Source organism: Scyliorhinus canicula, chromosome 3 (genome assembly GCF_902713615.1).
Source record: "Scyliorhinus canicula chromosome 3, sScyCan1.1, whole genome shotgun sequence".
Taxonomy (NCBI): Eukaryota; Metazoa; Chordata; class Chondrichthyes; order Carcharhiniformes; family Scyliorhinidae; genus Scyliorhinus; species Scyliorhinus canicula.
The window spans coordinates 261,633,238-261,649,613 of NC_052148.1; the positions used below are offsets into that span (position 1 = coordinate 261,633,238).

General features: G+C 48.8%; 1 protein-coding gene across 1 annotated transcript in view; it reads left to right on the forward strand.

Moving 5' to 3' along the window:
* Positions 1–342: 342 nt before the first annotated feature.
* Positions 343–16,376, forward strand: part of dkk2 (dickkopf WNT signaling pathway inhibitor 2) — a 38,202-nt gene continuing 22,168 nt past the window's right edge. Inside the window, exons 1-2 of the mRNA XM_038792699.1 lie at positions 343–733; positions 15,182–15,335. Coding sequence (XP_038648627.1) covers positions 539–733; positions 15,182–15,335 — 349 coding nt within the window. The 5' untranslated portion in view covers positions 343–538. The remainder of the gene's footprint in view (positions 734–15,181; positions 15,336–16,376) is intronic.

Genomic DNA, 16,376 nt, shown 5'->3' on the forward strand with positions numbered 1-16,376 from the left:
CCCTGCAGCGGAGGACACAGAGAGTGGGGAGTTCGGGGCCGGCTCCCCCCCTCACAGAGCAGAGGACACACAGAGAGTGGAGAGTTCGGGGCCGGCTCCCCTCCTCACAGAGCAGCACAGTGACAGCCGGAGAAGATTATTATTAACACGCAGCAAAGCGAAATCAATCTCCATCTCTCTCTCTCATACACACACACACACACAGCAGGGATGGGGAGGGAGGCATTTTGGGGAGGGTAGACCCGCCTTGATCCTGCCCCCCCCCCCCCCCCCCCTCTCCTGAACTGGGGAGGGAAGTGGGTTTGTATAAATAGAGGGGCTGTGAGCAGGAGGGACAACAGACGCCGATCTCCGAGAGGGCGAACACTTGCAGACAAACTTCACTGAAGATTGTCACCTATTCCCGAAATCTGCTCCACTGGAATATCCTCTAAATCCAACTGATTGAGCCCCCGCCCTGCCCAGTTTGTAGTTTAACGTTTTTAGTTTTGAAGTCTGTAATTTTTACCCCTCCCTCACTCTCTCTGTCCGGCTCAGGATGTCTCCCGCGGGCTGTTTTTTACTCTGGGCTGCCTTGCTCATTCTGAGCTCTCCGAGGACTCACAGCGCCAGGTCCAAAGTCAACTCAATCAAGCCGGCGGCGGGTGGGCAACTCGCCGACCCCGTCCCCGCCAACCGGTCCACCGGCACCCAGCAGGGGAAGGTCAGCAAGAAGTACCCAATGGCCAAGCAGGTGAGTGAGACCTCCTGGGGTTGTGGAGGGCTACCTCCAGGCTCTCTTCCCCCCATTCTTTCTTTGGGGTATTTGCTCTCGTCCCGCAGACAGGACACTTGGGTGGGTGGGGGGGGTAGCTGAGATTGTGTCAGTGAAATGTCCCAGGGCTGGGAGTGGGGTCGGGTCTCCCTCACCCTGTGGGGTGGCAGCTCCCCTGGGTGGGACCATCACCTCTAACAGGCAGCATGTGACCCAGTCAAGGAAAAGAGTGAGGGGATAGGATCCATGGAATCCCCACACTGCAGAAGGAGGCCATTCAGCCCATCGAATCTGCACTGACCCTACTCCATCTAGGCTCGCCCCCACCTCCCGCCCTATCCCCATAACCTGGACGAAACCTAGAGGGTGGCACGGTGGTACAGTGGTTGACCCTGGTTCAATTCCGGCATGGGGTGACTGTGTGGAGTCTGCACGGTCTCCCTGTGTCTGCGTGGGTTTCCTCCGGGTGCTCCGGTTTCCTCCCACAGTCCAAAGATGTGCAGGTTAGGTGGATTGACTTTGATATGTTGCCCTTTAGTGTCCAAGGATGTGCAGGTTTGGTGGGGATGTGGGGCTACGGAGTTGGGGGGGGGGGGGGGGGAGAGGTAGGATGCTCTTTCAGAGGTACAGACTCAATGGGCGGAGTGGCGTCCTTCTGCAGTGTAGGAATTCGATGGCTCAATGGGAACCCAGGCAGACACGGGGGAAGGTGCAAACTCCGATCACAATTCTGATCTGGCCGCTCTCAGCTGGAGATTGCCAGAGGGCTGTGTCCCACAGAGTAAATGTGATGTTAAATTGAGGGAAATGCGTTCGGGGTTGTTTTGAACAGCAGCCGCCCAGTGAACGTCCTCTGCAATGTGGCCCTTCAGGGGCATTAACATGAAGTCAAACTGTTTGCACACGTTGGGAGGTTGGGAATGGGGTGGGTGGATTGCTGGACAGGGTTGGAACGAGGAAGGGATGGGACAGGAGTAGAGAGAGTGGAAAGTGGAAGATTGGGTTTGGCTTCTCCCGGTTCAGGAATGACAGGTTAATCCCATATGTCAGCAACAGAAGGTTCGGCTTGACAGGCGCAGTGAGGAAAAGGGGGAATGAAGGGATCGGGAAGCAGGGTAGGCTTGCGTGTGTGTGTGTGGAGGGTAAACCCTGTTTGCGTTCAGCCTCTGCAATGTTGCACAACGTTCTGAAGTTTTAACTTTGCCTTTTTGCAAGTTTCATTCACTCGGTAACCGTGAACAGAAAAGCTTTGAGACGAAGGGAGTTTTAGTAGTTGCAAAATTGTGCGAGGCTGGAGAGCTTACTGTGCAAGGCGGAGATATTATCAGAACGCAGCCCGGATGATTCTGCTGTTACTGACCTGTTTGGGTGATGTTACCCCGGGTGAGCCCAGCCTTTGCGCTTCTCAGTATTTATTCTTTTCGGTAAACTTAGCTGTGATTGTGGTGGGGGTGCGGCTTTGCTACTGAATCAGAAGGCTGGATGGAGGTTTAAGTCCTTCTGCCCCGATTTGATCATTATAACCTGGGCTGGCATTTCAGTGATTTCATAGAATCCCCGCAGTTCAGAAGGAGGCCATTCGGCCCATTGAACATAGAACATACAGTGCAGAAGGAGGCCATTCGGCCCGTCGAGTCTGCACCGACCCACTTAAGCCCTCACTTCCACCCTATCCCCGTAGCCCAATAACCCCAACTAACCTTTTTGGACACTGAGGGCAATTTATCATGGCCAATCCACCTAACCTGCACGTCTTTGGACTGTGGGAGGAAACCGGAGCACCCGGAGGAAACCCACGCAGATACGGGGAGAACGTGCAGACTCCGCACGGACGGTGACCTAGCCGGGAATCGAACCTGGGACCCTGGCGCTGTGAAGCCACAATGCTAGCCACTTGTGCTACCGTGCTGCCCTGAGTTCTGTACCGACTCTCTGAAAGAGCACCCCACCTCGTCCCACTTGTCCATACTATCCTGGTAACCCCACTTAACCTTCTGGACACTAAGCATGGCCAGTCCATCTAACCCGCACATCTTTGGACAGTGGGAGGAAACCGGAGCACCCAGAGGAAACCCACGCAGACAAGTGCAAACTCCACATCGACAGTGACCCGAGGTTGGAATCGAACCCTGGGCTGAGGCAGCAGTGCTAACCACTGAGCCGCCGTGCCACCCAGTGGCTGACGGAAGATCTTGTGGATGTGAAGATTCAATGGCACCACTGAAAAAACAGCAGAGGAGACGCCCCCCCCCCCCCCCCAACCCCCCGGTCCCCGAATATACAAATTAGAAAGAGTCGGCCAATCTGTCCCTTGATCTTGCTCTGCCATTCAATAAGATCATGGCTGATCTGATTGTAACTTCATCTCTGCCTATCCCTGATAACCTTTCACCCCCTTGTTAATGAAGAATCCATCCAGCTCTGCTGTAAAAATATTCAGAGACTCTGCTTCCACTGCCTTTTGAGAAAAGAGATCCAAATGCTCTGGGAGAACTAAATTTCTCATCTCTCTCCAAAATGAGTGGCCCCTTATTTTGGAACAGTGACCCCCTAATTCTCTTATGTAATATTCCACCCTCGCTCTCCATCGCTACAGCACATTGTCCGATTGTTAGCATGTCACTATTCGGAAGAGCTTGCTGCTTACAAATTAATTGCCAAGTTTCCTACATTACAACAGTGACCACATTTCAAAGTACGTCATTGGCTGCAAAGTGCTTTGGAGATGTCTAGAGGTTGTGAAAGTGGCTTGCGCAATGCAAATCATTCTTTTTACTAACTTACCATGGGCGAGATTCTCCGCAAATCGGAGAATCGTAAAGACTGCCGTGCAACAGGCCGTGACCCATGGCAGCCTTCACGGCCACTTCCGGGGCCGATTCTCCCCCCCCGGGCGGGGCTAGGAGCACGGCCCCATGCGTCACGGCGGCGCGGCCTTGACGATGGTCATCAAGGGCGCACGTCAAGCGTCATGGTGGTTGACGCGGCCAATGACGTCAGCCACGCATGCGCAGGTTGGACAACGCCAACCCTGCATGCGCAGTTGGCGTCTTTCTCCTCAGCCGCCCGGCAAGACGTGGCGGCTTGATCTTGCTGGGCGGTGGAGGGGAAAGAGTGCATCCGTTTTGGACGCTGGCCCAACGATCGGTGGGCACCGTCGTGGTGCTCCCATGTCAATCGGGCCTCTAGATGCCCCAAACGGGCATCTGGCGCCCGCTGCACGACGGCAGCGAGCAGGTGTGTTTGCTGCCGTGTTGAAACAGGCGTGAAGGGCCGGCCGCTCGGCCCATCAGCCTCGGAGAATCGCCGCTCGCCGTAAAAACCGGCGAGCGGAGATTCGTGGCATGGGTCGGGCGTGGGGGGGTGGGGGGGGAGAATAGCGGAAGGGCGTGAAAAATGTCGGGAGGCCCTCCCGCTATTCTCCCACCCGGCGTGGGGGGCAGAGAATCGCGCCCAATATCTTTTCCTTCCTTCTGACTTGCATTCTTTTGGTTGTGCAGAGTTTTTATGTGCAAGGGATAACTTTAGTGTTAACTTTGTTCGAGATTGTGCTTTCATGAAGTGCTGTTATTAATAAGGGCGCCAGGGTTTGTTTCCTCTTTCTTTGTTACTTTGACTGAAATTTAGAAATATTAACCGCCTATTACTAAAAGTAAAATTGAACAAATTATTATGTAAAATTTTCTGATCTTGCATTTGGTGTTAACAAGTAAACATAAAGTTCATCGCACTTTAATTGTGTTTTTTAAAAAATCAGATCAATCTAGAGCTTGGTAGACTAAATCATAGTTTTCAAAACTGGGATCCTGGCGAGATTCCTGTGGTCTTTGAGGTCTTCAGATTTCATCACCCGAGTTCAGTGCTTTTTTTTTTCTGTGTTTGCTAACTTTCTAACTAACGCATTCACAGAAGTCATGCTTCTGTGTTGTTTTGGGTAGAAAATGCTGTGCTTCAGATGTTAGCGTTGGCGTGGGTCAGGAGTGAAGCAATATTTGTGGTGGGGGAATCACGGGGAATGTTCCCATTTCTTTTCTGGGAAAGTTTTGAAATGCACTGCCCTGGACACATGGCAAGCAGCAGGTTACCACCCAGGCAGTGATGACGAGATTTACCCCAATGTGTCAGCTACAGGATTAGTGTCAGTCATGACTCAATTGGTAGCACACTTGACTCGGATGCTGGTATGCCTGTTCATGCATACATTGGAATGAATCTTTGAGAATGCATGGCTTGCTGTGGCAGACAACTTTTAACTTGAAAGACAACTATCGATAGTTTGCATCTTTATCGCATCTTTAATGTGTAAAATATTGCAACGACAATTTACGTGGGCAGAAAGAAACACCATCGTAGCGTGAACACCATCAGTGATCTTGTATTCCTTGGGCTGGAGCTGGAATTCAGCAGATCTGTATGAGTAAGGATTCCCAATCTGATCAGTGTTCCTCTACCCAAGGCCCTCCCGTTCCACTCCCCATTCAATAGAATCCCAAAGCGGCAGATTGGAGTCACTTCTCCACCTCATAGCGGTTGATGGATCACAACTTCTGTTCACCAGAACAACCTTATTCCCCTGTGTCTTGTACAGGATAGGACTTGTGCCAGACAGTCCATGTTAGTGCATTTCATACACAGCACTCCACACGGTTTGCAAATATATGACTTTTTAACATGTGGGAGGGTGAGCATTGCATACAGAATTGTCCAACCTGGTTCAGGTATAGGATTCTAATAAGCAAAGCTACCTGGCTCCATTCTGTAGAATTCTTAAAAATAATATAACACTAATTTTAGTGCGGCACGGTAGCAAAGTGGTTAGCACTGCTGCTTCACAACGCCAGAGTCCCAGGTTCGATTCCCGGCTTGGGTCACTGTCTGTGCGGAGTCTGTACGTTCTCCCCGTGTCTGCGTGGGTTTCCTCCGGGCGCTCCGGTTTCCTTCCGGTTTCCACCGGGGCTGGTTTAGCACAAGGCTAAATCGCTGGCTTTGAACGAAGACCAAGGCAGGCCAGCAGCGCGGGTTCAATTCCCGTACCAGCCTCCCCGAACAGGCGTCAGAATGTGGCGACTAGGGGCTTTTCACAGTAACTTAATTTGAAGCCTACTTGTGACAATAAGCGATTTTCATTTCATTTCCCACAAGTCCTGAAAGACATGCTTGTTAGATGAATTTGACATTCTGAATTCTCCCGCAATGTATTCGAACAGGCGCTGAAGTTTGGCGACTAGGGTATTTTCACAGTAACTTCACTGCACTTTTAATGTAAGCCTACTTGTGACAATAATAAAGATCACTATATAATTTGCCAGGAATACTTATCCTCTCCTCAGGGGATAATTCACGGGTGCCCTGCCATTCCTTACCCATGTGACTGTAATTTGTGCATGAGACTATTCAGCTGCCTGGGGCACCTAGCAAGTCCCTTTCCGATCCTTACCTACTTCTATTGGCGTTCAATGCAATAGTAATCAGGAGCTGATTTTATCCTGATGTATACAAGCATTTAAGCCAATTGTGGACTCAACTATTTCCATTCTGGCTGAAATAAGTTTTCCCAGTGAAGATTAAGGATTGAAGTTGAGACGTGTCGGAACAAAAAGCTGTTACTAACTGAATATGTTTCCTCAGCAATGAGGGGGGCTACTGAGCTTAATACTAAAGTATTTGTACCCAATTGAAATAACAAGTTACACAGATCAGCCCTACAATAGCTGTTACTTAATTGCAGAACACCAAAAATCCATCATATAAAATTAGATTTTCTATGTTAAAGCATTCTCATGGAGCTCAAGAGCCTGGACCATCTCTTGCGATAACAGTAACTTGCATTCGTTTTGGTCTTTAACTAAAGAATTTGAATTTATATGGCGCCTTTCACAACCTCAGGATATCCCAAACTGTTGTTACAGATAATGAAGCACTCATCACGTGTAGTCTTGGCTGTACTGGAGGAAGTACAGTAAAAAGTCTTACAACACCAGGTTAAAGTCCAACTGGTTTGTTTTGAATTACTAGCTGTCGGAGCGCAGCTCCTTCCTCAGGTGAAAGTTGGATTTTAACCTGGTGTTGTGAGACTTCTTACCATGCTCCACCCAGCCTAACGCCGGCATCTCCACATCCTGGAGGAAGTACAGCAGCCAATCTTTACACAGCAATGAGATAAATGATCAGATAATCTGTTTCAGTGAGGTTGCTTGATGGATGAATTGGTCAGGACACCAGCAAAAAAAGCCAAATAACATCACTGGATCTCTGTGGAGAGAGTCTTGAACATGTAGCTCAAGGTGAGAGAGCGAACACTGAGCCGAGACCGACTCCTCGGTCGAGAAACATCCCACGTGCTTCGGAGAGGTGTAAAGACAACCATCCAAAGTCACTTGGGTATACCGTAGAAGCTAGAGTTGTAGAGCCGAGAATGTTCAGAGATTTGATAATGTAGGGATGGATTCTCTGATTCCCCAGCCCCGTCAGTGTGCTGTTTGCTGATGGTGAGATTCTCTCTTCCCGCCGCTTGTCAATGGGATTTCCCATTGAAGCTGTCCACGCTACCGGGTGCGCTGCCTGCGGGAACAGAGAATCCCAGTGGCCGGAGAATTCCGGCATAGTGTTTGGATAAATAGATAGTTTTCCATGGCTGAAGAGTGAAAAACCAGACGGCAGGGATTTAAGGTGATTGGCAAAAGAACCGGAAGCGATATGAGCAAAAACCTGAGACAATAGTTAGGAACTGGCCATAGGCAGAAGCCTTTAAAGGGGAATTGTATAAATACTTGGATAACAATGCAGGGATATAGGGCATGAGTGTGGACAGCTCTTTGAAAGAGCTGACACAGGTATGATGGGCTGCATAGCCTCCTTCAGTGCTGTACTATTCTATGGTTCTAAGGAACGATTATGGGGATGGGGGGGGAACCAAAATTTTAATCAAAGAGATGGATTTAATCAAGGGTCTTAAAGGATGTGGGGTATTTGCTGATGAGGACGGATACCAATGATGAAGCGGCACGGCGGCGCAGTGGTTAGCATTGTTACCTCAGAGCGCCGAGGTCCCGGGTTCGATCCAGGCCCCGGGTCACTGTCCGTGTGGAGTTTGCACAGTCTCCCCGTTCTCGCCCCCGCAACCCAAAGATGTGCAAGATAGGTGGCTTGGCCGCGTTAAATTGCCCCTTAATTAGGAAAAAAATAATTGGGTACTCTAAATTAATTTTTTAGCAAATGATACCAACGATACGATATTCCACTGTCATCTTAAAGCCAGCATCAATCCATCAATCATCCAAAGTTTGCCACGAATATCATCAGTTGTAATTCCTGGAATATAGTAACTGATGTAATAGAATGGAAAAAAAAAATGGGAAAAAAAAAATGATTTCTGACCAGGGTTATGAGTTCAAATCTCACCATAGCAAATTAAACTCAATACATTGTGCAATTTGTGGGTTGGCATCAGGAAAGAAGGGCCATGGAAAGCTGCCAAATTGTTGTTAAAAACCCAACTGGTTTACCAGTGACCTCCAGGGAAGGGAATTTACCACCCACTACCCTGTCTGGTCCGTGCGTGACTCCAGTCCAACACCATGTAGCTGGCTCATAGTGCCTTCAGAATAATTAGGGGTGGACAAAAAATAGCATTGTGCCAGAGTACCCCACATTACAAACAAAAATGAAAAACAAGAACTAGCGATTGCATGACAGCAACTGGTGTTTGTATAAAGCCTTGAACATTCAAAAGTGTGCAGAACATTGGGAAAGGAAATCTGAACGTGAACCTCCGGTTTCCTCCCACAGTCCAAAGATGTGCAGATTAGATGGATTGGCCGTGATAAATTGCCCTTCAAGTGTCCAAAACATTAGGTGGGGTTACGGGGATAGGGTGGGGTAATGGGCCTGGATCGAGTGATCTTTCAGAGGGTCAGTGCAGACCCGATGAGCCGAATGGCCACCTTCTTCTGCACTGTCGGGATTCTATGATTTCTATGATTTAAGGAGGATGTTAAAGGAGAAGGGGGGGGGGGGGGGGCAGCGAGGTGAAGAGGTTCAGGGGGGGAATTCCAGAGAATGGTGGTTAAAAACTCAGTCACAAATGGAAAGCAGATCAGGAGGGAAAATTCTTCTGATGACCGAACAGGATTTTAAAAAAAATGCTCTTGGACGGCATGGTGATGCAGTGGTTAGCACTGCTGCCTACGGCCCTGAGGAGCCGTGTTCGATCCCAGCCCCGGGTCACTGTCCCTGTGGAGTTTGCACATTCTCTCTGTGTCTGCGTGGGTTTCACCCCTGCAACCCAAAGATGTGCAGGTTAGATGGATTGGACACGCTAAATTACCCCTTAATTGGAAAACAATGATTGGATACTTGAAATTTTTTTTTAAATGCTCATCATCAATCATGTTTTTCATTATTAATACTGATCTCGCACTCTCCACGTCTTGATAGGGACAATTTTCGTCTAGCCCGCTCAGGCTGTGAATCTCCCAGCATTACACGCAATCGCTTGAGTGCAGTGTCGGCCTTGGTCGGTACGAATGAAGATGGAATAAGTCGAAAGGGCTGGGCGACCTGTACTTGCTCTTCTTTTCATCACAAGTGGACAATCCGCTTGTCAATTTTCCCGTGCAAAGCAGCACAGATTGTCCCAGAATTTCACGTTGTGTGCAAATTGAATTTGTCTTTAGCTTGCCCTCCAACCTTCTCCTCTCGTCTTCTGAAGCCACTCCCTGATTGTGAGGGTACAGCTTCATGGGTGATGCTGTTGCCTGGTAACTTGCCGAGTCAATCGTTCTTCCCGTGGGCATGAGCAGACTGCAGTCTAGCAGGTCAGCAGCAGCTGAATCTGGTCCTTGCAAATATTTCCACAGCTACATTTCTCATCTGAAGCCAGTGGCTGGGAACCTGTTGAGTAGGAAAGCCAGAAAGAGTCTTTTTGTCCTGCCTGGTTCAGATGTTGAGGCAAGTACATCACAGTCCAGCCCAATGAGGAATTAACTTATGGAACCATCACGCTTATCTTGCCTCGGTTTCATGTTTCAGCCAATCTACAGATCTTTAAGTGAATGTTATTATCGTGTTGGGGCACTGATGGTTCCAAGTGACGGGCACAGGTTTTATGTTCTGTTCCTCTTCACCTCACCTATTCAATTGTGGGAAGAAATCCAATGCAGGCCATGCACTTGCCGAAGAGGAGCGAGAAAATCATTCCTAAAGCCTTAGGACACCACAACATGTGGCTGACATAACGTTGCATTGGCAGTGGGGTGGGATCAGGTAAGCTGTCTGCCCACTCTCTCAGCCATAGTCGAAATGTGCCCTCGGGAGACGAGTGTTACATAGAACATAGAACAGTACAGCACAGAACAGGCCCTTCGGCCCTCGATGTTGTGCCGAGCAATGATCACCCTACTCAAACCCACGTATCCACCCTATACCCGTAACCCAACAACTCCCCCCCTTAACCTTACTATTAGGACACTACGGGCAATTTAGCATGGCCAATCCACCTAACCCACACCTCTTTGGACTGTGGGAGGAAACCGGAGCACCCAGAGGAAACCCACGCACACACGGGGAGGACGTGCAGACTCCGCACAGACAGTGACCCAGCCGGGAATCGAACCTGGGGCCCTGGAGCTGTGAAGCATTTATGCTAACCACCATGCTACCGTGCTGTTGTAGTCACCGCTAGTGCTATATTGTGTGTATTACGGCATTGCCCGTATATTACTGGTACGATGGTAAATTCCTGCCTGCTGGCTCCGCCCAGTAGGCGGCGTATAAAAGTGTGTGCTCTCCTGCGCTGCAGCCATTCTGGTTGCAGCTACAGGAGGCACAACATCTTATTCAATAAAGCCTCGATTGTTCCACCATTCTCGTCTCGTGGTAATTGACGGTACATCAACTAGTCAGGGTGTGGGGGGGGGGGGGGGGGGGGGGGTGGTTTCGTAAACTCCAGAACATGAACTTGTTGAATGTGATATAATGTATAAACTTTTCAAAGAGAGGCAAGCTTTATCAAAGCACTGGTCAACACAGCTGAGCACGATACCACTTTAGATTATTGGGATAGAACACAGCTAATGAAAGACACTTTTTACACGTGGCACAGTTTGTCATGAATGGGAAATCAATCTCATTGAAATTAACAAGGGGATTGTGAATAACAAGCTTGGTCTTGCATGGATCGCATTGTTTCCTTGCAAGCTAATCAGTAGATCAACCTAAACATGAAAATAATTTCTAATAGCAGCCTGAGACACTTCACTATCAAAGCTTCAGTCCACAGTCTACTATTTCTATTGGAGTCTTCTTCTGACCTCTGAATACTTATTGCTGAGTACTATGAAATACATTGAAAAACCACCCAGACAACTCTAACATAATTGAGGTTATTCAGTTGGAGGGGAATAATCCTAATGCTATAGAACGTCCAGAGCTTATCAACATCAGAACTAATCTTGGTTAACTTACATTTTATGATACTTTCAAGTAAAAAAAAAAAAAATTGTAAATCATATCACTCTGATTGACTTTAGAAAGAGAAAAAAAAAACTTGTATTTATTCAGCGCCTTTCATATCCTCAGCATGTCCCACAGCACTTCACGCAACTTTTGAAATATCTAGTCAGGGTTGTAATGTAGCAACTATAATGAAAATCGCTTATCGTCACAAGTCGGCTTCAAATGAAGTTACTGTGAAAAGCCCCTAGTCGCCACATTCCAGCACCTGTTCGGGGAGGCTGGTAGGGGAATTGAACCCGCGTTGCTGGCCTGCATTGGTCTGCTTTAAAAGCCAGCTCTTTAGCTCTGTGCTAAACCAGTCAACAACAAGGTCCCAGAAATAATGGCATCAGTTGAGCATTCATCAGTCGGTGTACTGTTAGCCAGTGCGTCAGTTAAAACTCCCTTTTTCTTCTTCAAAGAGTGTCGGAAAACTTTTATATCCACCCGAAACAGTGGCCTCAGTTTTACATCCTATTTGCTTAATAACACCTCTGATGGTGCAAGAGTTAGCCTGGTATATGTGTTCAAAGTCTTTAGCAAGGGGCTTGAAGCCTTTCAACTTCGAGACAGAGGTGCGACCACTGAGCCAAGCTCAATGCTATTGATAGCCAATGGGTAGAATTTCTCCCCTGCAGCACCTGAGTTACACAGCCCTCAATGCATTGGAAAGGTTCAATGCATATTTCAGTTCATCTGCAGGACATTCACTGCACAGCCTCTGTATAAAGAATAACAGGCACACAGGAGTGATTACAAAATGATAATCTAATCATGAATGGGAAAAATAAATGATTTATGATTGTCCTTTGAATCTTTTAATCAGTATACAATATTATAGTCATTAATCATTTTTTATAACAAACTAACTAATCTCTGGTGTCATTGCTCAGGGGCAGTCTAGGTTCTGGAACATGGTTTAATTGCTAAAATGGAGCTCTATTAATTTAACCTAGTTTGTCCCTTTACGGCCATTGCTTGCCGATTATCTGCCTGTAAGTGGTCTAAGTGGAAACATCCCTGAGACAATTGGACTCCAACGTTGAAGGACATTTCTTCAGATTGACAGTTGTCAGTAAATTCAAAACCTGGCCTCTTCTCAATGATATCGGAGTTTGAAAGACTAGGAGAAATTACTTTTTTTTAATGACTTTTTTAGACGATTTACTTTCTGAAGCGCAATATTTAAAATGACACAGCCACAACACAACACATTTCATGTGAATTGGCGTTGGGACAGAAAATCTTGGGATGTCCTACTCCGCCATCCCCCCCTCCCCGGATGACTGGATGGCACTGCTCAGGTGGCATCGGCACTGCCAGGGTGCCAGGCTGGTAGTGCTGGCATCGGCACCCAGGTGCCACGTTGCCCGTACCAGGGTTCGGGCCCGGGAGGGGGAGGGGGCCTTGCCCAAAAGAGGTGGTGAGGGAGGGGTCTCAAGGACCCCGGCAGAGGTATATAGGGTGAAGTGTGGGGGCTCTTGAGCCATGGTGAGGACACAGAAGGGGGCCAAAATATCGGGGCTACCTTTAAGAATGGCGCCCCCAATCAATGAGAAGTCTTCCTGCGCTGGCGAGCTGAGCTGGAGCTGGAGACGGGCTGTAGCCATAAACGGTTGCAGACTCATTGCAGAATCAGGAGGAGGAGCCATGCTCCCACTGGCTCACATTCAGCCGGGTGTTGTTCGATTTACAAAACCCATCCTTTTGATGGTAGCTTCGAGCAACCTCTTTAAGGGTCACGGCTTAGGCTGCATGCAGAGCTGGTAATCATGACCTGCTGCATTCAGAGGAAGCCAGTGTTATGTTTCAAACCTAAAACAGGCACTGTACCCTTTGTAAGAAAGCAATCTAGGCCGGGATTCTCCCCTAACCGGCAGGGTGGGCCGTTCCGGCACCAAAGAGTGGCGTGAACCACTCCGGCGTCGGGCCGCCAGGAAGGTGCGGAATCCTCCGCAATTCCAGGGACTAGGCCGGCGCTGGAGTGGTAGGCGCCGCACCAACCATGCCGGGACGAGTTGGCACATGCGCAGAACCTCTGGCGTGCTCCCTCCGTATGCGCAGGGGGTTTCTTCTCCGCGCCGGCCATGGTGGAGCTTTACAGCGGCCGGTGCGGAGGGAAAGAGTGTCCCCACGGCACAGGCCTGCCCACAGATTGGTGGGTGCCCCCCTGCCCCCTGAGGACTCCACAGGCCGCCCTCAGAGCCAGGTCTTGCCGGTATGGACCTTGTGTATTTCACGCCGGTGTCACCGGCCGAAAACGGGTGGCCGCTCGGCCCATCGGTACCCGGAGAATCGCTGGGGGGGGGGGGTCCACTGACAACGGCCTCCGACTGGCGCGACGTGATCCCCGTCCCCGCCAAAAAACCAGCACCGGAGAATTCGGCAGCCGGCGTCTGAGTGGCGGGACGATATTCACGCTACCCCCCCGGTGATTCTCGACCCGGGGTTCGGAGAATCCCGCGCCTAGTGTCCTTTAGGGAGGGAAATCTGGCCTCCGTGTAACACCTGGCCAACACCAGTGTGGTTGAGTCCTAACTGTATTTTGAAATTGCCAAGCAAGCCACTCCATTCAAGGGCAGTGATGGGAAATAAATGCTTGCCTTGCCAATGTTGCCCTCATCCATAGATAGAATTGTTAAAAAGTCTTCAGGTGGTGGTGGTGGTGGTGGTGGTGGGGTGGTGGTGGGGTGGTGGTGGGGTGGTGGTGGTGGTGGTGGTGGGGGGGGGGGGGGGGATTAGAGTTTAGGAATGACTGGTCCAGGCAGCAGAGAGTAATTGGGCTTCAGATTTCAAAGTAATATTTTGAAATCTTTCCATAGTTTAATATCTCTGTCCACATTTACGACGTCAATTTTCTCCACAGCCTATTGACCGGGGTCACTAATACAGGTGATTTGGTCATGTACCTCAGTACTTTTGTGGTATCTTTCTTGTGCGTAATGGGTGGCCACATTTCCTATTGTGGAAAAGTGACAGTTAAGAAGTACTTGCCTTTTTAAAAAATAAATTTAGAGCACCCAATTTTTGTTTTTCCAATTAAGGGGCAATTTAGCGTGGCCAATCCACCTACCCTGCACACCTTTTTGGGTGCGGACACGGGGAGAATGTGCAAACTCCAAGTTAAGAAGTACTTAATTGGAAGTAAAAGGCTTTGCAACGTCCTGAGCTCATTGTTTCAATATCAAGTTCTTTTACGACCTTGTGTCAACCCATCGCCTTGTAATTACATCTTCCCGCCAGTGATGGTGCTGCAGAGCTTCCACTGAGGAACGGGTCGAAAGAGTGCAGTTTTCAGAAGAAAGTCAACAAGAAATATTTTCGGTTCGACACATTTTTAATATATTGTAATAGATATTTTGTGAACTTGTAATTATTCTTTCACACTAAAGGAGCACTTGAGTCCTAAGCTTCTGGCTCACCCTACACAAAGGTGCTCTCGGTGTAGGTGGAGCATCTTTAACCAGGCTGTTGACCTGCTACAGAAACTACCTGTACCTGTCTGCCACGGCCCTCCCAGCTATACTGCGGCAACACTTATTATCTCCCTTTTCTCTCTCTCTCTCACACCCAGCAGCAAGCAGTAAGCAAAGTCCCTGATGGTTACTGTGAAGTGGAGGGGACTTTGTTTGAGGGGGCATGATACTGTGACTGAGATAAGAAGAGGATATCTGTGTGAAAATGATTTCAGACAAAGCTAGCTTTCAGAGGCACTCAATAATGTGAGGTAGCTCCCTGAGTACAACCAACCTTTAGAAGCAAAAGCACATTTAAACCTGATACTTTTCTTCCTTCGGGGGACAAGTGGATTTTACATAAGCGTTCCTTCCCCACCCTGACACCTTCCCCTCCATCTGAAGTGTTTGTCTCACACCGACTGAGTGAATGGTAAAAAAATATATACATTGTGACTATTTTTTTTATCCATTTCAGAATCAAGCATGCAGCAGTGATAAAGAGTGTGGGCCCAGTGGTTACTGCCACCATTCACACCATCAAGGTTACCCGTCTTGCCTATCCTGCAGGAGGAGGAAGAAACGCTGCCATAGAGACTCGATGTGTTGCCCAGGGAACTACTGCAGTAATGGTACGTTGGCTTTTATTTCTCTGGAACAACGGGCCTCGGTAGAGTGAAAGCAGAATTTAAATTTGGGGCGGGTGTTAGTTTCAACCTAACATGCTATGTGGGCAATTAAATATTAAACTGGTCAGTGGGGGGGTATTAAATAACCCCCCCCCCCCCCCCCCCCCCCGCCGCACTGACCACTTGCGCTATGTCATCTGTGGCAGACGGTTGAGGGTTCAACCTCCACTTAAGAGACTTGAATGTATAAATAGTGGGTTTCCTCCGGGTGCTCCGGTTTCCTCCCACAGTCCAAAGATGTGCGGGGTAGGTGGATTGGCCATGCTAAATTGCCCGTAGTGTAAGGTTAATGGGGGGGTTGTTGGGTTACCGGGTATACGGGTTACGTGGGTTTAAGTAGGGTGATCATTGCTCGGCACAACATCGAGGGCCGAAGGGCCTGTTCTGTGCTGTACTGTTCTATGTTCTATGTTCTATAATCCAGGCCAGCACTTCAGTGCAATACAGAGGGAGTGCCGCACTGCTGGAAGTGCTTTAGTTTTGGATGAGATGTTAAACAGAAGTACCCACTTGCCCCCACTGATAGAAGCAAAGATCCCACAGCACCAATCAAAGAAAAGCAGAGCACTTATCCCTGTTACCTTGGCCAATATTTACCCCTAAATCAATGTGGCTAACACAGACTGTCTGATCAATCTTTCATATTTTTTTCTGGGGCCTTGCTGTGCAAGCTGGCTGGCTGGGAAGGGAAGGGAAATGCTGGGAGGGAAAAGGGGCTGGGGACGGGCTGCAGCCATAAACGGTGGCAGATTCATTGCAGAATCAGGAGGAGCATTCATGCTCCCACTGGCTCACATTCAGCCCGGTGTTGTTCGATTTACAAAACCCATCTTTTTGATGGTAGCTTCGAGCAACCTCTTTAAGGGTCACTGCTTAGGCTGCATACAGACCTGGTAATCATGACCTGCTGCATTCAGAGGAAGCCAGTGTTATGTTTCAAACCTAAAACAGGATCTGTGCCCTTTGTTGGCACATTCAAGGAAG